Raw genomic sequence first — 25,401 nt, forward strand, 5'->3', positions numbered from 1 at the left:
ACTCTCAGAGATTTGTGACTCAAAAAGAACAACTGATGTAAATATAAAAGTTGCAGACAGCAACTGTTTTCATCTAAAATCAGAATGGTATTTTGTTTTGTTTTGAAATCATTTACTTATCTATTTTGAGAGAGAGCATGCATGCACACATGAGGAAGCAGGAGGGGACAGAGAGAGAGAGAGAGATAGGCCTGTCAACTCGGGGCCTGACACAGGGCTCGATCTCAACAACCATGAGATAATGATCTGAGACAAAATTAAGAGTTGGACACTAAACTGACTAAGCCATCCAGATGCTCCCAGAATGGTGTTCTGAATGCTAACTATTATCATGGTATACAATTTAAAATATTATATTCATTATTTATAAAATGGTAAAGAGATACTGCATTATTTTGACATTTAAAATAATCTCTAAGTAGAGGAAAAAATGACTGTAGAAGTCAGTAAATGACAAGGAAAAACACCTAAAACAAATGCATATTTGAGCACAAGCCCTTTTAATCTAGTTGCCTCTTACAAACATTCAACTAAGAAAGAAGAAAGAAAGGGGCACCTGGGTGGCCCAGTTGGTTAAGTGTCTGACTCTTGGCTTTGGCTCCAGTCATACTCTCGCTATTCGAGAGCTCGAACCCTGCTTTGGGCTCTGTGATGACAGCATGGAACCTGCTAGGGGCTCTCTCCTTCCCCTCTCTCTGTCCCTCCCTGGCTCATGCACTCTATTTCTCAGAATAAATAAACATAAAAGGAAAAAAAGAAAAAGAATAAATAAAGAAAAAATTCAGAATTACCGTGGGAGAAATTCTTCACGTTCAGGTTTGTCTAGGAATTCGACAATATCTGCTGCTTCAATGTATAACTTTAAAGTAGAAGATAAAAACATAAATTACTATGTATAAACCTTAAATTGCTAGAAAAACTGGTTTTCTCTTCCATAGTTATTTAATAGTCATTAAGGAAAACAATGATAAAAAAAATCACAATCCAGATTAAAACAGTACAGTAAAAAATATGACTTTTTAAATACAATATACATTCCTATATTACTTCATTAAAACAACAGTTAAACCTGAAGGAACTATTAAAAGATGTAATTTGATTCATGTCACTTAGCTGTCTTAAAAATGGTATATTCTAATTTCAACAAACAAAAGGAAATTTCACTTCCAAATCTATGCCACAGAGGAAATGACCAAGAAAGCCACAATTTTAGCATTGAAAAAAAATTAAAGAATTCATTCTCATTTCCATTTAAGTAATAAAATTTGGAATTAAATGGTTTTTTACTTAATTATAACAGTATAGAATCTTTATTAATAACAAACTTAACAGTTGTACCTAAACCAGACATTTATAACTGAATTTGTATTCTACCCTAAAATAAAGCAAATAATTCAACAGCAAAATAGCATTATGTGGATACTTCTTCAAACATAAAAAAAGATGTTATATTCAAAATGTTATAGTGTTTCAAAAAGAAAGGGCTTGAAGAGTATCCTTTGATATCCTCTGCCAATTATTCTTTTCGGTAACGGAATTTTTTTTATTCCTTCTGAAGATGTTTTTACCTATATAGTTCTCAAACTTACACCATTCCTATGCTTTTACCTTTAGGAGTTGAAACTTAGGATTCTGAAGATTCCTGATGCCCAAAGATTCCAACCAACTGTTTTAAAAGTCCTGAAAGTACATGAATGCTAAGCTAAACATACTGGAAAACTAAGCATAAGGGTAGAAATTTCATTCCTTCACTCTCACAAATGAGGAAAATCCATCCTAGAATACAACTTTGGTTTATAGTCCAAGAGCCTCAACCAATAATCTTGTTAGTTTCAATTAGAGAATTAAATTTTGGTGGCATATCACATCTAACTCAGGCATCAAAAATATATTTTGAAGTTGCCTTTATAATATATTAATATTATAGTTAATAACACTCATTGTATGGGTATAAAATTCAATCTCAAGTATAAAAATACATTAAAATACAAAACTTACCCACTGGCACAAAGGAGAAAACTTTCCTGTTACAGCTTTCAATACTTCTTGGCTAGCAACACCTCCTACTGCTGCAGCAAGTGGGGGTAAAAAACCTTGAGCAGTCCAAGAGAGCCAATGCACAATGTCAGCATTTACTTCTGGCTGAAACACAAGCCATGAAAGATAATAATTTTGAGACAGTTAGGTGGCTCAAGCAGGTAAGCGTCCAACTCTTGATTCTGCTCAGCTTGAGCACCCCCCGCCCCCCACTGTTGGGCTCCCTGCTGAGAGGATGGAGAGCCTACTTGGTATTCTCTCCCTTTCTCTCTGTTCCTCTCCCAACTGCACACACATTCTCTTTCAAAATAAACTTTTAAAAGTCCCCACCAGTTTTTACATATATACTCAAAATTTCAATAACTTAATGTGAGAATTATTAAATTACTATAGCTTAACTTCTAAGAAAGCTACTCAATTTCTCTACTAGATTTTAAGTCCTAAAAAAGTTCCAATCTCAAAATAAAAGATCCAATTGCATGTTAGTTACCCTAAGCAGTATTTCTCTTTATCACTAACTGCCCATTTTTGCTTTTTGAATCTATATATTATACTAGGGCACAATTTAAGATTAACTGGAATACCTACCATTTATAGCTTTTGTTAAAGATCAGTTCTGTGATGTCAGTCAATATTTATAAACAACCAGAATATTAAAACACTGTTCTAATGGGAACTACGGGAAAACCTTGATCCCAAATAAAAAAAAAATAAAATGATCCATAAAAAAATAAGGAGCTTTTAAGCCTGTGTTCAAAGTAGTTAAAAAAAAAAAAAAGTAAGAGTCAAAAATAATGAGGCAGGGGGCACCTGGGGGGCTCAGTCGGTTAGGCGTCTGACTTCCACGCAGGTCATGATCTCATGGTTCATGGGTTCGAGCCCCGCATCAGGCTCTGTGCTGACAGCTAACTTAGAGCCTGGAGCCTTCTTCAGATTTTTTATCTCCCTCTCTGTCTGATCCTCCCCTGATCATGCTGTCTCTCTCAGAAATAAATAAAACAATCATCATAAAGTTCTCATTATCATACTTAAAAACTGAAATTATGTTCTTTGAAATAAGATTTATTTATTAGTATTTTTAAGGAAATATTGGAGAATTAGATTCTGGAGCTAGTATTTTAGCACAATTTCTTATTTGTGAGAAAGATCTCTTCATGAGCTCTGGCTTCTCTTTTTCTTCCTATTCTTTCAGTATCAGTAACTTTAATCTTAACCTTAAGACTCAAATAGGGCTCAACTGCTCTGAAATCCTATGTAAAGTAATACTGCTTGTGCAGTTAGGAGGTAAGAGGGAAGGCTTTTATTACATTCTCAAAGATATTTGTGATACAAAAAGACATTAGTATCTACTTACTATTCCACCCACTGCATTTCAGTCAGTGGTCTATATAGGTCATTATTTTTCAACTACTTAGCACTAAACTCAACTCTGATTATGTCATGTAAGCTGTGCCCTTTCTGAATGCAGATACTGGTGTAATGATAATATTAAAAATAACAATGAGACTGCAAAGAGAAGCAGGTAATTTGAGCATCTAGTGTGAGTTGTGTATTAAATCCACATGTAATTTTCAAAATAATCCTAGGAAATATAATTTTTATCATACAGATTAGAAAACTGAAAGTTTGAAAAAGTAATTTACTTTTCAATAATAAGTGAAACTAGAATCTGAACCCTAAAAAGTCTAACTTACCAGTAGGTTACAATAGCTCCCAAGATTCTATCATTTTTTAATTAAGAAACAAACATTCAAATCTGGGGAATTTTGAGTTGCCCTAGGATAAAGAGCTCAAATCTGAATTTGCCTACACAATCTCTAAAAACAGATACATATCCAAAAGAAGAGAAATAAACAAGTGGCAGGGTTTCAGTATTACTAGAAAACAGAATAGTATAAACTTCAAACTACCTGTAAATAGAAAAATAAGTACCAAACTCCAACAAAACTACTTCTAGACGTCATATTGCTATAAGCCTGCACAGAGAGCAGGAAGCGTGTAACCACAGAAAAGAGAATGAAAGGCCTTAAGAGTGACAAAGCACAGTCAACATCATCCTGAGAAAACATAAGCCCCAGCACTAACTGTAAAAAGTACTGAATACATATGTAATCTGGCAGATCTCAGCACCAGCTACAGTTAAAGAACTTCAGTGGGAGAGAATGATGTAAACAGAAAGAGGGCAACATTCTTTGACGCAGAAGGCTAAAATAAGGAGACAGGAAGTTAATGATTTGGCAGAAATCAAAGAGATCTATAAGATGCCAATACCTAACCACCAAAATCAAACAAACAAACCCAACCATTAAAGAAACCCCTTTCTAGTATCTTAAGAGAACAAGGGGTTTTAGAAGTACAAATCTGAAAAAGCACCCAAAACTCTTATCCTGCCCCCAAAATAGACAGAAAAAGCAGTTTACTATACAAAAGTAATGTAAGAAGGAAAGAGAAAATTAGATCAAAACATTTCAGCTAATGAAAATTTCTCCTCCAAACTAATTATAAGGCAGAGGAAATTTGACTGAGTGAATTATAACTTTAAAGAACACTTGGGAGATGTAGAAAAAGAAACACAAAAACAACCTCATCTCCAATCAGAAATTCAGTAACTAAGTACCAAAAGAATCCATTCCACCACCAATCCTCTCCCCCCAAAAGGAAAGAAATAAAAGAAAATTTCAATCTATGTATTGAAATGCACTCATAGTATGGGAAAAATAGACTGAAAAATCAATTCTGAGATATAATCATTTAAAATTATTATACTTTACAGACGAAAAATATACAAAACCACCAGACTACTTATAAGAGTAAAAAAATTAAGCTGGCATTATTATTTCTCAATAGTAAGATACAAAAGCAAGATACCATTAAAGAAAGTAATGCCTAGAATGTTATATTCAGCCAAATTCTCTTTCAGTATGGAGGCTACCAAAAATATTTAAAACATGTAAGTACTCAGAAAAAAAATGTAATTCTGAGCTCCTTCAGAGAAATATACTAGAGAACAAACTTGATTCCAAGAATTACCATAGAGCTACAATAATCAAGATAGGATGGTACTAGCATAAAACAATGGAAGACAGGGCACCTGGGTGGCTCAGTCAGTTAAGCGTTAAGCGTCCGACTTCAGCTCAGGTCATGATCTCACAGTTCATGGGTTCGAGCCCGCATCGGGCTCTGTGCTGACAGCTAGCTCAGAGCCTAAAGCCTTTTTCAGATTCTGTCTTCCTCTCTCTATGACCCTCCCCTGCTCATGCTGTCTCTCTCTCAGAAATAAACAAAACATTAAAAAACAAAAAAAAAAATTAAAACCAATGGAGAACAGAAACAACCAGTGGAAGATAACACTGAGTTCAGAAACAGCCCTATACATATGTGGTCAATAAGTTACGGACAAAAAATACCCAGAATATGGAATAAGGAAAGAATTATCTTTTCAACAAATGGCTAGAACTACTGGATATTTTATACACCAAAAAATTAACCTTGATCTATACATGGCAAAGTATGAAAAAAATGAACTCACCAAAGTACAAAACTGTGCCCAGTGAATTAAAAATGTACAGTTGTGTACACTTAACCTACACTTCTATATTTTGCATGACATACAAAAAAGAGGTCACAAAACTATAAAAATTCTGGAAGAAAACACGGGACAGAAGCTGTGAACTTGGATTGAAAAAAGGTATAAAACACATAAAAAAATTGATACATTGAAGTTTATCAAAATTAAAAGCTTCTGCTCTTTAAAGACACTGTAATGAAATGAAAAGATAAGCCATGGACTAGAAGAGAATATTTGTAAAACATGTATTCTATAAAGGACTGATATCCAGAGTATATAAAGAACCTTCTCAATCAACGAGAAAACCTACCTAATTAAAAAACAAAGGTTTAAAAGAACAGCTTATCAAAGAAGAGATATGAGTGGCAAATAAGCACATGAAAAGATACCAAATCCATAGTGATCAATGAAATGGAAATTAAAACCAAAACATGATATTAATGCATACATGTTAAAATGGCTAAAATCAAACAAACAGATAATATTCCATTATGGAAAGAATAAAGGATAATTCAAACTCTCATACGTTTCTGGTGGGAATGCAAAAGGGTATAGCTACTCCAGAAAACAATTTGGCAGTTTCTTATAAAATTAAACCTGTATCTATCATTTGTCTCTGTAATAAACTACTAGGTGTTTACCCAAGAAAAATGAAAACATATGTCTACACCAAAATTTGTATGCATATGTTTATAGGTGCTTTATTCATATTTTCCCACACTGGAAATCCTTATGTCCATCAGCTGGTACAGAAAAAAATCAGCGGTATACCTATCCAATAGACTAGTACGCAACCAATAAATAGGAATGAACATGCAACATGGATTAAACTCAAATTCATTATATTTAGTAAAAGACTCCAGACTCAAAAGGTGACATACTGCATGATTCCATTTATATAACATTCTAAAAAAAAGGCAAAAATATACTGGTTGCCATGGTTTGGCTGGGGGAGAGGGAGATGATCATAAAGAGACATGAGGAAATTTTTTGGCATTATGGAAATATTTAATATCTTGACTGTGGTGGTGGATATAGGACTATACACTTTAACTGTGTACAGCCGGATTGTATACAAAATTTTGTATAACTATACATATAAAAACATGAAATTTTCTATATCTAAGTTTTATCTCAATAAATCTAATGAATTCCTGATCACATCATTCCTTTTAATCACAGACGTCATCAATATATTTCTACCTTTTCACACTTTTCTGTAACCGCTAAATATGCATACATGAAAGGTCTTTAACTTGTGGTTAATGATTCACCGCTTTCAGTACATTATTTCCTCCTTTGTTTTAATCACATAAAATATAAGATCATATTATTCTTAATCATTAATGTTAAGACTACATTTCCCCGTCATTTTTATCCCATAATAACAAAAACAATAAAATTTTCAACTAATTGCACAAAGACTACTACTTTGATATCTGCTAAAATAAAACTACTGGCCAGCAGGCACTGGCACCATAACATGAAAAACTCATTTTCTAGGGGATATATCAAAGATGATATGCAAAATGCAATTAAGAGATATGAATATATAATGGGTAAAAGATGATTTACAGGAAAACTTACAGCTATATAGTGAGTTTCAGTGGGTTAGCAAAGTAAATCAGAAGAGAATACTAATACTAAAAACATAGCGGCAGCAGAAAATAGTAATTACTATCTTCTAAGTGCTTCACAAAATTAAATCATTTAATGTACACAATAACACTCTGAGGTGGGATAACCCTATTTTATAGATTTATAAACTAAAGCAGAACAAATTTAAGTAACTTGCCTACTGTCACAGTGTCAATAAGCAGCAAAGCTGGGATCTGAAAGGTAAGAGAATATTGATATATAGAATGTTTATATGTTATACCTATTTTGATGGCCATAACTTTGAATACTCACCTTCTCTTCCAGGGTTTCACTTATAGATGTTGCTAGTTTCAAGAGCTCTTCTGAATCTTGCTGGCACCTAGGATTCAACATGAAGCACCCACTTTCAATATTCTCACTTGCTATAAACAAGTCATATTCAAAACTAACATTTAAGAAATCTGTAAAAAAAAAGTGGAATTTTGCCCACAGGTAGCATGAAGTGCTTCCCTGACTTGAAGGTAACGGACTCATAAATACATTAGTTAAAAATCATGTTTACCTAAGGAAAGTACAGAAATAGGATAATAGTTTTTTAAATATACAATGCAAATACTTTTTGCAACAATACTTCTGACTTAATAAACTGGAAAGTAAAAAATTACATAGGATTCATAATTCAATAATTCTCAGATTTTTTTCTTTTAAAAAGTTTAAAAACTAGCGTTTGAAGACTTCAAAATGGAAAAATTCTTACTGAGCATAATTCCATTTTTAGGAATTGATCTCTCCACTTCCACCAGAAAAAAGGCCAGAAGGTCATAATAAGTGTCTATAAAGTTCCGTGTATCTAGTAGTGTTGCAACTATGAGGGGCTTTAGTTACTAAACTAAACTTATTTTACTTCCTAAACTAAAACATCTAGTTTAAATGTTTTAAATTACAATCTCCAAAATACTGCTTTTATAGTAAGGAAAAAAAGCTATTTCAAACAAAGAACATTACCCAATATTTGGCTTGCGACTATAGTTCTCCTGGAACTGGTCCAAGGCAAGCATTGCCGTGTGAATCTGTAAAGGTGCCTATTTAGAACATTAAAAATTGGTCAACAGTTATTGAGTGCGTAATACACCACACAGGCATTGTGCTAACACTTGAAAAATATTATTTAATTCTTAAAATAAATCAATTAGCTTAATACTATTATCTGTATTTAACAAATGAGGAAGCTGAAGCTTAGAGAAGTTAAACAACTTGACTTCAAGGCCATAAAGCTATTTTTAAACAATAGATCCAAGTTTCAATTTCCGGTGGTATAACCAGTTTTTAGTAGATTATCCATATGAAGGTCAGAGTAAAATCAACTAAACAACACCAACAAAAAATTTGTATAAGATCAAGATCACCTAATTCTTCTTCTTTATCAACATTTATAAATTTGGAAACTGTTAAAATACTATTCCTTCCTTATCACAAATGCATTCACTGCTACAAAATTATATTCAGTGGTTTAAAACAAAAGAATAAATGCTTCCAAGGTTTTTTTAGGAAGAAACATGTATAATATAAAACTCTACATGGTTCTGAAAATCTTTTACTAAGATTACTTTGCATAAATTATTGAAATAGTTTTTAATTATCAAAGCTAACATATCATTATAAAAGTAAAACAGTTTTCTATTCTTAAAATTTTTCCATGATATAAATTCCTGTTTTTAATCCTTGGGAGCCAACTCGAGATATATGAATACAATCTTTATTAAAAAAAAACTAACAGAAAGGTACCAATTCCCATCCCCAGTCTGTTGTCTCTCTCAAATCCACAAAGTGTTTGTTTACCTCAGGTTTGCCAAAATCCACAGTAAGGCACTTAGGATGTTTTATCTGCCTCTCCAATGGTTCCTTAATAGAAACAAAAACTATTACTTCAGAAACAAAAACTATTACTTCAGAAACAAAAACTTTGACTTCAAGCAAGTGATTACTTGACAAAAAATATAGAGCACTAAAAGCAATGTATCTCTACCAAGGTCTGAAATAAATACGGTTGAGCTAATCTGATTTAATAGAAATATAAAAGAGCTACCATTCCCCATTATCTATTGTCTTATTGCTATACTTAATTTTTTTTAATGTTAAATGCAATTAGATAACCTGCTATACATAGTAAATTAGGAAATTGGTGAAAACACCTGTATACTCGAAAAAAAACCCTATTATTTTGATCAAAATCTACCATCTTTTTCTAATATCAAATTATCAAGATTATGTTATACCTGACTTGAATAAATACTCAATGTTGAAATTTTCTGTGTGGAGCAAAGAACACACAAAGGCCAAAAATGCCAGCCAGCCAAACAACCAACCCCCAAACACACACCCAATCTGAAATTTACTTGTGGCATAAACCAGAGACATATTTAAAAACTGGGGACAGTAGCCAAGAGGAAATAATTCAGGGGCAGATCTGACTAACTGTGGTATTTTAATTTGTTGTTTTCTTCTATCTTTGGCTTGGACAAAGCCTTGTAGAGGACTATGGTTAATAATTGTTCTGGAAAAGAAGAGGCAATCAAGTTAAACCTTGAGAACTTGCAAGAAAAAACAGATGTACTTGACAGCTTGTACTAAGTGGTCTGCTGATTTAAGCAGCAAGAGGCTCCTTAGTTCGTTGATACAGAAGAACATCTACATTCTCTTTCTTTAGATACTTATATTTTCCTTTGAATGCCAGTTTAAATGACTTATTTTACATTTCCAACATTACACTGTTTCTTGAGATTAAAAAAAAGCCGAAATTTAAAAACCTGAGCTGACAAGTGTGATAAATAAAAGAAATATTCCTTTTATTTTTAAAATGGAATAATTAATAAAATAAAACATACACTGTTCCAGTGCTTGTTCAATCTTTCAAAGATATATTAGCTTTATCTTTTGTATTTGGGAGTAAGAAGTACAATCAACTCTTTGGTGATTCACAAAAGTATAGTTCCTTTGAGGTAACAACTTATATACTTCAATTATATTCATTGGTATTCTAGCTATAATTTTTTGTTGTTAATATCAATTTATTTCCTTAAATTGATCCCACTTCCCTCAAAGTGGGTAAAAATTAAAAATAAAAATCTGTTCAGCCCTTAAATTAACTGTTTGGTTAACTGAATATTTATTACTTTTTTCTCTACAGCCATTCTCCTGCAAAGAAATATATTTTAAGCAAGAAAAAAATACTTACAAAGCAAAATGTTTTAGGAGTCTTAACTTGGACAGCTATGCCTCCATGTAAATAGGGATCCAGTTCTGTAGTATCACCAATGCTAAAAGAAAATGGTGATACCACTAAAAGAAAAATAAGAAAACCATTATATATTATAAGGCATCAATAATTAATATGTTGATACTAATTACATGTAATTAATACTAAATATAATGTGGTACTGGTTAATGAATAGGTAGACAAAAAGAACACTGTATGTAGCCCCAAGATTCTGAACTATCACAATCCCTCATTGCATAGACCCTAAAATAATAAATGATAATCCTAAACGATTAGTTAATTTTTACAAAAACAGATACAAATTTTTTAATATCAATGATGTAACCTGTATTTTACATATCTGGATACAGTATGGGAAACAAAATCCAATGATTTTGTAATCAAAGATGCTTAACCAACTATAGATCCAAAGTTATTTTACTATGAAGAGTTCATAATAGGGATTGATTTTTTTCTCAAAGGATCCATTTTGCAGTCATTACAAGAAAAAAAAGTAACACATTTACTAGTCTACATACTAATCACATAATTAGACTTTCAAATGTCGCAAAAATAAACTTGAATCTTCTTAGCTAACAAGTGTAAACATGCCATCTTTGAGTTAGTTACAAGATGTCTAGCAATGTCTTTGACTCTCTTAAACATGGCTAGAGAAAAATCACAAATTAAGCATACTAACACTGCCACAATTTCAGTATCTTCAACTTCAAATGGGCACTAAATGAAATCTGATAATCTATTTTTTAAAATGTTTAACTCTCCTTAAATCTATGACCTTGCCACTTTCGCTCTCCTTTGGGCAATGATCTCATCTTAGTCTACTAAAAAAAAACAACCAAAAAACAAAACAAAACAACCAAATTTCTTCAACATTTGCCAACAAACCCACAAACTTGCCTGCAATAACATCCATTGATTCCTTTTATCTAAGCCACTAACAAAAACATGCCTCCACCTGAATACTTCATTGCCACTTCAATAAACGAACCTCAACTGTACTCATCATCATCTCTCCAAAACTTGAACTCTCAAAGTGAATACATAAGTTGCCCATGTTGGATTCTTTGCTTACCTATGAGATTATCAAATTTTCTCTTAAATGTCTTAAGATATTTGCTATCCCAACTCCCACTGCCAGCCCTGCCATATTATATCTTTTAGTTCCTTGAGCTGTTTGCCTCTTTTTGTTGGTCTCTGCATAGAATATTCTTTTCATCATCTTCCTAAGCCAAAGCAATCTTCAAATTGTAGGCAAGATACTTGACCCCACTGCTGCTGTACCAAAACCAGATAGATTTCCTTGCCATGTTTAGAGTTCCCAGAAATGCTTGAACTCTCTTTACACTCTCTGTACATCACTGCTTAATGTTAACATGTTCTCACTTGGATTGAATGTTTTGAGGCCAAAAATTAGATCATGTTTGTCTAAGTTGATGTAGTGTTCTCAACACTGTGTATACTGTCTAAACTATTGTGTTGAATAATGAATATAAATGGATTAATAAAACACATAAACTTACCAGTTATTTGTTGTGTCGATCCATTTAAGCCTGTCATTCCATTAATTTCTCGGAATGTTAAAAACTGTCCCGTCTCAAGTTTGTGAGGATGATTTTCAAGGCAGGTGACAATGCCAGGATTACCCTAAATAAGAGTATTCTACTAAAAAGAAGTTCATGTATTCCTTTTTGGCACAAATATCAAATCTCACACGAAAGGGACCATGTTATCATAAAATTCTCAAAACAATCAAAATACCAAGCAATTCCTTTTCTTCCTTAGTAAAAGCAAGCCTTTTAAGCATTATTGCAATATAATGATCAACCTATTATTTTATTATGAATGCTTAAAATATAATTTCTGAAAAAATAAAATTAAATAAAATATAATTTCTGTGTTGGGGGAGATAGAGATTCTACATGGAAGTTAAAATTTTCCATAGATATAGATTCTTTTGACTTATAAAAAACATTGAAAGTTATCAAATTTAAGTTTTAAAGTCATGTTATAAAAAAATCTGTGTGCATAAAAGAGTCTAACTTTGAAGATCAAACAAATGCAAGAAAAGGACAGAGACTTAAATTTTTTATTTTATTTTATGTTCAGAGAGACACAGAGAGAGAGTGAGTAAGCGAGCACACTCAAGTGGGTGAGGAGGTAGACTGAGAGAGAGAATCTCAAGCAGTCTCCATGCTCAGTGCAGAGGCTGACACAGGCTCGATCCCACGACTGTGAGATCATGACCTGAGCCCAAATCAAGAATCGTACGCTCAACTGACGGAGCCACCCAGGTGTCCCGAGAAGAATGGAGATTTAAAGCCAGAAAACTGGTAATTTAAAGTTTGCTGCCCAACATGTTAAAGGGAAAAAAAAATACTGTGTAGCTCAGCTTACCAGGACAAAAATAGGAAGAAACTGGCCTATCTCACCGAAGAGGATGGATAAGATAGGTCCAAGATCCAGAAATTTCTTTAACTGCATATAATCCAACACACTGGTTGGGTAAGGTGATAATAATTTAATCTACATAAAACCTAAAGACTTAGCATTCTTCCTTTCTTAATTGTGAAGATTCTAAAAATTCTCCTGTGGCTTAATGATTTGGTTAAGAATTATAATCACAAACAAGTATATAAAATTAACATAATGTGGATTTACTAATATCTCAAGAAAAATAAAATTTATAAGGACTTTGTTAAAAAAGAAATATTTCTGCAGATAAGTTAAATGGGAACATTTATGGTGCTTTCTAATTCATTATGGATAACCTTCATACTTCTTGTACTATTTAATAAAAGAAAATACCAATGCAATACAAGAATCCAAATATCTCCTGGAGCCTTTTCTAACTGTGTGATATTTGCAGGGACAAACTAAAAACAATCACAATGATTAAAGGTTGAACAATAAATCATTCTATAAGCATAGAGACACAGAATGATTTTTTTAATGCATTTCTCTTAAAAAGGGATGAAAAGATAACATTACACTGAGTTTAAAAATCAAGCATAAAAATAGAAGCACAAATATTATTCCCTTACATTTTGGTTTCTTTTGAGCTTTAATGTAAACTGATTAGAAAGAATGCAAGTAAAAGTAATGATTTAGACTAAAAATGTAGGAAAACTTGATTACAATATTTCTAATTCTTTTAGGGAATAAAAAACTTAAGCTTACGTGAAGAGAACGTGGTTAGAAAGTTCAGACCTTCTGATCTAAAGGGTAATTAATTCTAATTCTTTTTTTCCTCTTTCAAATGTTATAGAAATATAACAAATTTTAGAAAAGCTTTTGTTTATAGTGACCTAAGTGTACAATCCTCCTGTAGCCATGTGTTGGGCCAGGTGACTTATGACATACTTAGTACATCTATGATCTGACACAATAAACAGAAATCAGTAAACACTGAATACACTTGATGTCCAATAGGAACATGACAGAGAACAAAATGAAAATTTGTGACAAGAAAATGTTGATCTATCAATTATTAAATGATGTTAGAAGGAATTCAGATACTCAATATTCTAACTTAAATTTAGTTTTAGTATAATTTGATCAAGAAATTAACAAAATAGTCCCTCATGAATTACCTTAAAATATTATAAAACAAAAGAAAAATATTTCATCTTACAGTATTTTGCTAATGTCACCTTTAAAAAATGTATTCACATCAGGGCGCCTGGATGGCTCAGTCGGTTAAGCATCTGACTTCGGCTCAGGTCATGATCTCGTCGTTTGTTAAGTTAGAGTCCTGTATCAGGCTCTGTGCTAACAGCTCAGAGCCTGGAGCCTGTTTCACATTCTGTGTCTCCCTCTCTCTCTGCCCCCCCCAACACATGCTCTGTCTCTCACACTCTCAAAAATAATAAACGTTAAAACCATTTAAAAATAAATAATAAAAAATATATTCAAATCAACCTTAAAAAATCAATCATATATGTATACAATAATATACATATACAATCATACTTGCGTTATATTTGAAATGAAAATTTCTTTTGGCTCTTCTCCTGTTGTATCTGAAACTTCAAATTCATCACCAAAATCACAAAATAACCGTGACCAAATTCCATGTACATCTGCACTGATAAACTGTGAAATGATAAAAATAAGTTCAAGCTTATCTATTTATATAAAGGAAGAACCCCACCTCAACTATTTTAAGTCCCTTCATGACTTCATTTATAATTAAATTATCCTTTGGGATATATAAAGTGAATCACAAACAGAATACATTACTTGTGAAGTGGTTCAAGAATCAAGGATGTTGGTACTTGAGATTGTGTATCTAGTGCTATACAATAAAACACATATCATTATTATACATTCTATGACTTAAATATCAAAAATTATTTCCTTGCCCTAAAACTCAAGCAAAGTATATAAGAAACTGATATCTTTTGATAACAGCCAAATTATGGAAAGAACCCAATTGTCCATTAACTGATGGATGGATAAGAAGATGTGGAGTATTACTCGGTGATCAAAAAGAATGAAACCATGCCATTTGCAATAATGTGGATGGAACTAGCATGTACTATGCTAAGCAAAATAAGTCAGTCAGAGAAAGACAAATATATGATGTCACTCATGGAATTTAAGAAACAAAGCAGATGAACATAGCGGAAGGGAAGGAAAAATAAGAAAAACAGGGAGGGAGGCAAACTATGAGATACTCTTAAACATACAGAACTAAGGGTTGCTAAATAGGTGACTGGCATTAAGGAGGGCACTTGTGATGAGCACTGGGTGTTACATAAAGTGATGAATCACTAAATTCTACTCCTGAAACTATTACTACACTATATGTTAACTAACTTGGAATTAAATTAGAAAAAAACAAAATTAAGTAAATTGTACCTACAGGTATTTGAGGTTTGCATGCTATATTTTGTTTTTATTAAAAATTACTAATTGAAAAAACAGAAGAAACAACTGGAGATAAATATAATCCTAATGCTGTAAAAAAAAAAAGGTACACACATGTTATTTATAGGATCATAGAGAACACATACAGCACAGTGTTAATACTGTTATATCTGGTGATGGGCTTAAGGGGTAAATTTTCCATTATACTTTTCTACATTCTCTAAATGTTTTCAGTGAATATATATTACTTTTATATTCAGATGAAAACTATGTAGTATTAAAATTTTTTGGAATTGTATAAAATCTACTATCTTAGAATTAGAAACTGGTAAGCTCTGGTTGAACGACCAAAAACCTTCAATTAAGTTTTGCAGGCACACTTTAGAGACACTGCAGGTTCAGTTCTACACTTCAATAAAACAAATATTGCCCCCCCCAAAAAAAAAAAAAAGGAAAGAAAGAAAGAAACCAATATCTTGGTTCAATGGTTTTAACAGTGAATTTTTACTTTTCATTTGAGAAAAGAGGAGTGTCCATTCACAATAATAGAGTTAATGGAAAAGAGAATAGAGCTAAAAGTTGAAAATGGAGGCAACAAACAGAAAAAGGGTTGAGGAACAACAGTATACATCAAAGTCAAGAAAGGTAAAAATCAGATTTTTTTTTTAATGTTTATTTATTTATTGCAGAGGGTGGGAGGCAGAGAGAGAGGGAGACAGAGGATCTGAAGCAAGTACTGGGCTTAAACTCATGAACCGTGAGATCATTACCAGAGCCAAAGTTGAACGCTTAACTGACTGAGCCACCCAGGTGCCCCTAAAGTGATACTTTATTAAACAAAAACTAAAGTCTGTTAATATTTAGATATAAAAATGTAGCCCATTAAAATAATTTATACCCCCCATTACATGAAGTAATGAGAGAGTTAATAGAAGACTACCTCCTACTGGATCATGTACTGCCTTTACTATTAAAATAGGTACACACAGTATTTTTTATGATATAAAAATGAGCAGAAATTCAGAAATTTTTTTTAAGTTTAAAAGCTGGAAACCTGAGGACAATTTCTTTCCAAAACAACTTTCAAGTTGGATTACATAAACAAAGATTTTAGTTCATAACTTAGTGTAATAATTTTGTAAATCTTCTGTGCCTTATTTTAACTTTACTATTTTATGTCTTACTCATCTGTTTAAATTGTGAACCACAGCAGAAATGTACAGAGTGTAAATATACTATGTAAATACCACAATCTAAAATTTTTTAGCACAACTATTTAATAGAGTATGATAGTTGGCTTAAGCCTATCTTAAAAGAACAAATAGTTTTTTCCTTTTTTCAAAGGAACAAATAACTCCACAAAGGAGCTGGCGTTACTGGTAGGTATGTAACTGCACAGGATAATTTATAATTTTCTGATCTAAACTTATTACTGGTCTTCCCAATGTTACCATGACTCAGTTACTCTGGAAAAAATCTAGGAGTCATTCTTTAGCATTCTTTCCCTCAAAACTCATATTCATCCATTCCTAAGTTGTAAGCCATTTTTTAGAAGATATCTCAAATTCATTAACTTCTCAAAATTTTTATTTCTACCTCTCTTGAGTCACCAGCATCTCACACCTGGATTACTGCATTATCCTCCAACTGGTCTAGTTGCTTCTACTCTATTAATTCAATGGTTTTCTTTCTATTTGGCTTTGTGATTCCTTCATGTTCTTTTTCCTTTTTTAAAGTACTTATTTACTTATTTTGAGAGAGAGAGAGAGAGAGAGAGAGAGAACTAACACATGTACATGCAGGGGAAGAGCAGACAGAGAGGAAAAGAGAGAATCCCAAGCAGGCTCCATGCTCAGAGTGGAGCCTGACACGGGGTTCAATGTCATGACTGTAAGATCATGACCTGAGTCAAAATCAAGAGTTGGACACTTAACCACCTGAGCCATCCAGGTACCCTGATTCCTTCACATTCTTAAAAATTATTGAGGACCAAAAGAGCTTCTGTTTATCTGGGTTATACCTATTGGTATTTGCTGTGTTAGAAATTAAAACAGAGAAACATTTAAAATGTAAGAATACACACATACATTTCATTAGCTATCAGAGTAATAATATCTACTACACATCATCTAGACTCTGGAAACTCCACTGTACTCTCGAAGAGGATCAGAGTAAAAAAACATTTTAGTAATATTAGGAAATAGTTTGACTCTGCAGATCCCATGAAAAGATCTCAAGAATATTCAGTATCCTTCGACCATACTTTGAAAATTACTGCTTTGAACTCTTTTCCATACAGCACATTCAGAGTGATCTTTTAAAAATATAAATAAGATCAGGGGTACCTGGATGGCTCAGTCGGTTGAGCATCCAACTCTTGATTTCAGCTCAGGTCATGATCTCATGGCTGTGAGATCGAACCCCACGTGGGGTTCTGCACTGAGCAGTATATATAAATCAGGTCAAAACTCATGGGCTTAAAACTCAGCCATCCTCAAAGTCATGTATGCTATGGCCCTCTACTTCTCTGAACATAATCCTCTGGTAACTTTTACTCATACTACTCTCTCCTCTTTACACAAACTCCATTCTGTTCTTGCTTGCTTCTTGCTGTTTGTAAACACATCAAGTACATTTTTTTTTTTTTTACACTTTCAAGTCTTTACACTTGCTGTTCTTCATGCTTTGAATGCTCTTCCCCACATCTTTCCATAGCTGGCTCTTTCTCATTATTCAGGGTTCTATTTAAACATTAACTCCTCAGGAGTTCCTTGACTTTCAATTTAAGAGAACTAGCACTGGTTCCCATCCCAACATCTTGCAGATATTATACTCTTTATCTAGCTACTTTCTTTATTCTTTTTGTTTATCATTTTATTTAATTTTTTAAATTTACATCCAAGTTAGTTAACATATAGTGCAAAAATGATTTCAGGAGTACATTCCTTAATGCCCCTTACCTATTTAGTCCATCCCCCCTTCCCACAACCTCCCCTCCAGTAATCCTCTGTGTGTTCTCCATATTTAAGAGTCTCTTGTGTTTTGTCCCCTTCCCTGTTTTTATATTATTTTGCTTCCCTACATGTTCATCTGTTTTGTATCTTAAAAGTCCTCATATGAGTGAAGTTATATGGTATTTGTCTTTCTCTGACTAATTTCACTTAGCATAATATCCTCTAGTTCCATCCACGAAGTTGCAAATGGCAAGATTTCATTCTTTTTGATTGCTGAGCAATATTCCACTGTATATATACCACATCTTCTTTATCCATTCATCCACTGATGGACATCTGGGCTCTTTCCATACTTTGGCTATTGTTGATAGTGCTGCTACAAGCATTGGGGTGCATGTGTCCCTTTGAAACCTAGCTATTTTTTTCATTGGTATTGAAACTATGTTACTTATATGCTTTTTAATTAAGTATCTTCCTTACTGGATGGTAATTTTCATGAGTAGGAAAATTTGTATGTCCTACTCACTAATGTATTCCTAGTGCCTAGAATTGTATTTGTAGTAGATGTTCAATGAATATTTGTTATAAGAACCTGTGAACCTCTTAAAAACCACCATTACACCATATTTAAAGTTAGATGATAAATTCAATATCTACAATCCTTACCATTCCTCATCTTGATTCTTCCTCAGTTTTGGATTTGCTATAAGTCAAATTTAGATCTTGGTTTTAAAAATAAGAAATGAATAAATGCCAAAGTCGAAGAGAAAAATATTTGTGTCCTCATGTAAATAAGAACTTCTTATATAACTCACTGAAAAGCTATGAGTTCTAACAGTGAAAGTGTTCTGCTTTGCTTAACTACGTGTCATTATTAAGTGATACTATTACCTTAATTGGAGGGCACTGAGAACGGCAAAAGTTATTGATCTTCTTCTGCAACGGAAGTTTGATCTCAGTCAATATTACACACTGTTAAGAAGAATATAAGAAATTAAATACTAGAAAATAAACAATTAGTTTGGCAAAATACACTTCTAAGTCAGAAGGATTTCACAGTTTGCATTATGCTAAATGCACATTGTTTTCCTTGTAAAAAAAAAAAATTCTATCCCACTGTGTTCCATTCTAAGGTTAAAACCTTCAGAGTTATGGAACAGCAAAAGTAAAAATAACATACACAGAGGAAAACTTGCCCATATTAAATTCAATTACCATCATGGTATTTACATAAGAAGCAAGCCTTAATATCCCATGTGGTATTTATGTACTCCAAATGGCTGGAGACTTTGTTTTATCTGTTACTGCTATAGGAATACTCGCCTCAACTTCAGAATATTGATTAAATGCTAGCTTAAAGGAGTAAAGATTATATTTTTAAAGAGATACACTAGTTGGCTTAGCTTTTACTTCAGATATTCAACAGATTCACAATATAACAACTTTTGCTTTATGACAGTGTCATTAGTGAAACTACCAAGTTCTGTTATTTAAAATAGCAAATTATAATTTTCAATGTTTAAATTTTTATCATCACCCTGCGAGATAAGTAGAGTGCTTTTATAATCAGATTTTAACATAAGTAACTTAGACTTGTAAAGGTCAAAAACTTTCCTAAAGTCATTCATCTATCTATCAAGTGCAAAGGTAGAATTAGACTCTCAGTTTAGAGTTTTCCTTGCTGGTAGTTTCCATGAATTGGATATTTAACTACAAATATCCAGTTGTGGACTTATTCTTATTTGTCTAGCTTGGACTATGGTGTGCTTCCTGCAAGGAGATTTATTTCTCCTCCATGGGTTTCTTACTTTTTATACATGTTTCAACTAGGTATGCCATGAATCCAAGGCTCTTAACTATTCTTGGGTCATTTCTCAGGATTATATTATGTGCTTTGTGCAAGGTGAAGGAATGAGGCAGTGTTTCCTTCTGGTACAAAAAGCAAGCCTGTTAATTGCCTGCCATAAAACCATGGGTTTCCCAAGCTCAGTGTTCCTCTTATCAAAAGGAGCCCATTATGTGTGCAGGCATTCACTGAGTCCTCTACACTACACTAGTGGGTTCTGGGGTAAGGCAAGAGGAAATAAGGCAAAGATAATACTCATACTTCTTACCATACTCAAGAGAAATAAAGTCTTTGACTCAGGAATCTCATGTTTTCAGTCAGCAACCATAAAACAGTAAGAGGCTGACTTAGTAAATTTGTAAATACAGTAAAATCACATCTTAGACTCAGCATGAACTGAATCTAATTTGTGTTTCATCAATGCTGGAAAATTCTCAGCCATAATTTTTTTTGAATATTGCCCTTTCCTAATACTCTTTCAGAAATTTATTTATTTATTTTTAAATGTTTTATTTATTTCTGAGAGAGAGAGACAGCGTGAACAGGGGAGGGTCAGAGAGAGAGGGAGACACAGAATCCGAAACAGGCTCCAGGCTCTGAGCCTGGCAGCACAAGGACATGGGGCTCGAACCCACGAACTGTGAGATCGTGATCTGAGCCGAAGTTGGATGCTTAACCAACTGAGCCACCCAGGCACCCCTCTTTCAGGAATTTAATCTCATGAACTGAACCTTTTCATTAGAGCTCTTATTTCTTTTAATTTCTATGGGTTGTAGTCTCTTTTAAGACTATATTTTCATTTCTAAAAGTTCTATTGGTTCTTAATCACATCTGCCTGATTGTTTTTAATTGTTTCCATATTACATATTTCATTGCTTCTTTTAAGATTTAGTCAATTTGAACATCTATATTTTTTAGTCCCTATCTGATAATTTTATTATCTCAAATTCCTGGAGGTTAATTCTATTGTTTGTTATATCCATTGACTCTTGATCACACTTAACTACTTGTCCTGTTATTTTGTACTATGAACTCATCTTTAAAGGGGCTCCATATACTGGAATATACTATGGCTTAGTTGAACATAGTTGAACATTTGTTTAGTTTTCTTTCTGTCTGGCATTCCAGTACATCACCAGTAGCTTAGTACCACTTGTTATGTTTTAAGTGCCCAGCTTGGCAAATTTTAGATTACAAAGAATTATAAAGTTTATTTCCAAACCTGGGTAAGGACAGGCATATGGCTGTGAAATTTCCAGAGAAGATCATTATTTTTTCATCCAGATCTAAACCAAGCAATCTTCTCGTTCTGATGGGCAAAGACTGTTCTCTTCACCTTTCACTGAGGGTGCAGTTCTCTGAGGCTTTAACTTTACAAAGAGGGCATAGGTCTCAATTCCATTTCTCTATCTCATGTAAACCTATTTTGTATCTTCTGTTTCTGTGTTACCACTAATTCCCAAGAAATGGGGTTACTGAGATCAGCACCCCTTTCTGAAAGTGACCACAGCAAATAAATAGTTCACTGGTCTTCTTTTACCACTTATTTATTTTTGGTCTTTGAGCATTTTATTTAGAGTTCAGATAAAGAGTCTATCAGATATGCCTGGGTGGATCAGTCGATTAAGCGTCCAACATCAGCTCAGGTCATTATCTCATGGCTCATGGGTTCAAGCCCCATGTCCAGCTCTGTGCTGACAGCTCAGAGCCTGGAACCTGCTTTAGATTCTGTGTCTCTCTCTCTGTGTCCTCCCCTGCTCACCCTCTGTCTCTGTCTCTCTTAAAAATAAATAAACACTCAAATAAAAAATTTAAAAGAAGTCTATCAAAAATCAAAACAGTAATCAAAAAAACTCCCAGAAAACAAAGGCCAGGATCTGATGGATTCAAAAGCAAAGTATACCAAACATTTAAAGAAGACTTAATACCCATTCTTCTTAAACTATTCCAAAAACATAGAAGAGGAAGGAAATCTCAAATTCATACTATGAGGCCACCATCATTCTGATACTAAAACCAGACAAAAACACTACTAAAAAAGAACAAAACTATAGTCCAATAACTCTGAGGAACACAGATGCAAAAATCCTTAACAAAATATTATTAGCAAACTGAATTAAATAATACATTAAAAAATCCATTCTACCATGATCAGTAGGATTTATTCTAGGTAAGTAAGGGTGGGGTTCAATATTTGTAAATCGATCAAAATGATAAATAAATGATAATTAACAAGAGAAAGAATAAAAACCATATGACCATCTCAATCTCCACAGACACAGAAAAAGCATCTGGTAAAGTACAACATCCATTCATGAATAAAAACTCTCAACAAAGTAGGTTAACAAGCAAAATACTTAACATAATAGAGTTGATATATGAAAAACCCACAGCTAATATAATTTACTCAATGGTGAAAAACTGAGAGCTCTCCCTTTAAGATCAGGAATAAGTAAAGCATGTGCATGCTTACCACTTTTATTCAAAACAGTACTAGAAATCTTAGCTGTAGTTATCATACAAAAAAAAGAAAAGGCAGCCAAACTGATAAGAAAGAGGTAGAGAGTTTTATTTGCAGATGACGTGATACTATAAACAGAAAACTCTAAAGACTCCACCAAAAAACTATTAGAACTGATAAATGAATTCATTAAAATTAGAGGTTACAAAATTAATATACACAAATCTCTTTCTATACATCAATATAAAGTAGCAGAAAGAGAAATTAAGAAAGGAATCCCATTTACAATTGCACCAAAAATAGTAAAATACCTAAAAATAAAATTAACCAAGGAGGTAAAACACCTTTACTCTGAAAAACTCTGCAACACTGATGAAAGAAATTAAAGACACAATACAACCAATGGAAAGATATTCCATGTTCATGGATTAGAAGAATTAGTATTGCTAAAAAGTCTATACTATCAAAAGCAATCTAGAGATTCAATTGAATCCTTATCAAAATACCAACAGTATTTTTCACAGACCTACAATAAATAATACTAAAATTTGTATATAACCGCAAAAGACCCCAAACAGCCAAAGCAATCTTGAAAAAGAAGAACAAAGCTGGAGGTATCACAATCCTGATTTCAAGATACACTATAAAGTTATAGCAGTCAAAACTGTATGGACCAATGAAACAGAACAGAAATCCCAAAAATAAACCTGTGCTTATATGGTTAATTCATCTACAATAAAGGAGGCAAGAATATATAGTGGGGAAAAGACAGTTTTCCACAAATGGTGCTGGGAAAGCTGGACAGCTACATGTGAAAGAATCAAATTGGACCACTTTCTTACACATATACAAAAGTAAACTCAAAATGGATAAAGATCTAAATGTGAAACCTGAAACCATGAAAATCCTAGACGAGAACACAGGCAATAATCTCTTTGATACTGACCATAGCAACATTTTTCTAGATATGTCATGTTGGGACAAGGGAAGCAAAAGCAAAAAGGGGGCGCCTGGGTGGCTCAGTTGGTTAAGATTTGGTCTGACTTTGGCTCAGGTCATGATCTCACGGTCTATGGGTTCGAGACCCGCGTTGGGCTCTGTGCTGGCTCGGAGCCCGAAGCGTGTTTCAGATTCTCTCTCTCTCTCTCTCTCTCTCAGAAATAAATAAAACATTTAAAAAAAAAAAAAAAAAGCAAAAATAGCCTATTGAGACCACAACACAATAAAAAGGTTTCGCAGTTAAGATTAACTATCAACAAAATGAAAAAGCAACCTACTAAACGGGAAAAGATATTTGCAAATGATATATCTGATAAGATGTTCACATGCAAAGTATATAAAGAATTTATACAGTGCAACACCAAAATCCCAAATAATCTGATCAAAAACTGAGCAAAAGACCCAAACAGATATTTTTCAAAGACATACAGATAGCCAACAGACACATGAAAAGATGATCAGTATCACTCAACATCAGGGAAATGCAAATGAAAACCACAATGAGGTATCTCATCACATTTGTCAAAAATGGCTAGAATCGGGGCACCTGGGTGGGTCAATCAGTTAAGCCTCCAACTTTGGCTCAGGTCATCATCTAATGGATGTGAGTTTGAGGCCTGTGTCAAGCTCTGTGCTAAGCTCACAGCCTCAAGCCTACTTTGGATTCTGTGACTCCATTTCTTTCTGCCCCTCTCCCATTAAGGCTCTGTATTTCTCTCTCAAAAATAAACATTAAAAAAAATTGGCTAGAATCAACAAGAAATATTGAGTGTTGAGAATGATGTGGAGAAAAAGGATACCTCTTGCACTGCTCATAGGAATGCAAACTGGTGCAGCCACTGTAGAAAACAGTATGGAGGTTCCTCAGAAATTGAAAATAGAAATACCACATAATCCAATAATTCCATTACTGAGTATTTACCCAAAGAAAACAAAAACGCTAGTTTGAAAAAATATATGATCTCCTAAGTTTGCTGCAGCATTATTTACAATAGTCAACATATGGAACAATCCAAGTGTCCATCAACATATAAATGGATAAAGAAGATGTGGTATTTATATACAATGGAATATTACTCAGTCCTGAAAACAAAACAAGATCTTGCCATTTGCAATAACATGGACAGACCTACACAGGATTAGGCTAAATGAAAGAAGTCAAAGAAAAACACGATATGATTTCACTTGCAGTTGGAATATAAAAACAAATGAACAAAGAAACAAAAAAATCAGACTTCTAAACAGAGAGAACAAAATGGTGGTTGCCAGAGGGGAGATGGGTAGAAAGATTGGTGAAATAAGTAAAGGGGATTAAGAGGTTCAAACTTCCAGTTATAAAATAAGTAAGTCACAAAGATGACAGATACAGCATTGGGAATATAGTCAATAATATTTTAATAACATTGTTTGGTGATAGATGGTGATTACACTTACCATGGTGAATACGGAGTAATGCACAGAAACTGAATATAACACTGAAACTAATATAACACTGTATATTAATTATAATCCAATAAAAAATAAAAGGAATCCTATTAAATAAATCTATTATAGGAAATCTATTAAAAAACATCTTTGTAAAAGATGGATTTCAACTGGCACATAGCTCCTAAAACTCCTGCACTTTCCTATAGAAGAACTATAGAGACATTTTTCATTATAGTATTTATTTATATCCCAGATCTTGAAATAGCTCAAGTGATAAAGCTGAAACAATGTCTTTTGTTATTCATAACAAGTCCCTTTCACCCACATCTGAGTTTAGATTAATGAAATAACTCTGAGGCCCCC

The 25,401-nt window shown here is 33.1% G+C and overlaps 1 protein-coding gene across 1 annotated transcript in view; it reads right to left on the bottom strand.

The window, feature by feature from the left end:
- The window catches only part of UBA6 (ubiquitin like modifier activating enzyme 6), an 81,384-nt gene that overhangs the window by 28,482 nt on the left and 27,501 nt on the right, over positions 1-25,401 (bottom strand). Inside the window, exons 7-15 of the mRNA XM_077750012.1 lie at positions 19,196-19,276; positions 14,451-14,573; positions 12,002-12,125; positions 10,440-10,543; positions 9,044-9,106; positions 8,210-8,286; positions 7,517-7,583; positions 1,999-2,142; positions 792-859 (exon numbers count right to left, since the gene is read on the bottom strand). Coding sequence (XP_077606138.1) covers positions 792-859; positions 1,999-2,142; positions 7,517-7,583; positions 8,210-8,286; positions 9,044-9,106; positions 10,440-10,543; positions 12,002-12,125; positions 14,451-14,573; positions 19,196-19,276 — 851 coding nt within the window. The remainder of the gene's footprint in view (positions 1-791; positions 860-1,998; positions 2,143-7,516; positions 7,584-8,209; positions 8,287-9,043; positions 9,107-10,439; positions 10,544-12,001; positions 12,126-14,450; positions 14,574-19,195; positions 19,277-25,401) is intronic.

This window comes from Crocuta crocuta, unplaced genomic scaffold (genome assembly GCF_008692635.1).
Source record: "Crocuta crocuta isolate KB4526 unplaced genomic scaffold, BGI_CrCroc_1.0 scaffold1, whole genome shotgun sequence".
In the NCBI taxonomy this organism is placed as follows: domain Eukaryota; kingdom Metazoa; phylum Chordata; class Mammalia; order Carnivora; family Hyaenidae; genus Crocuta; species Crocuta crocuta.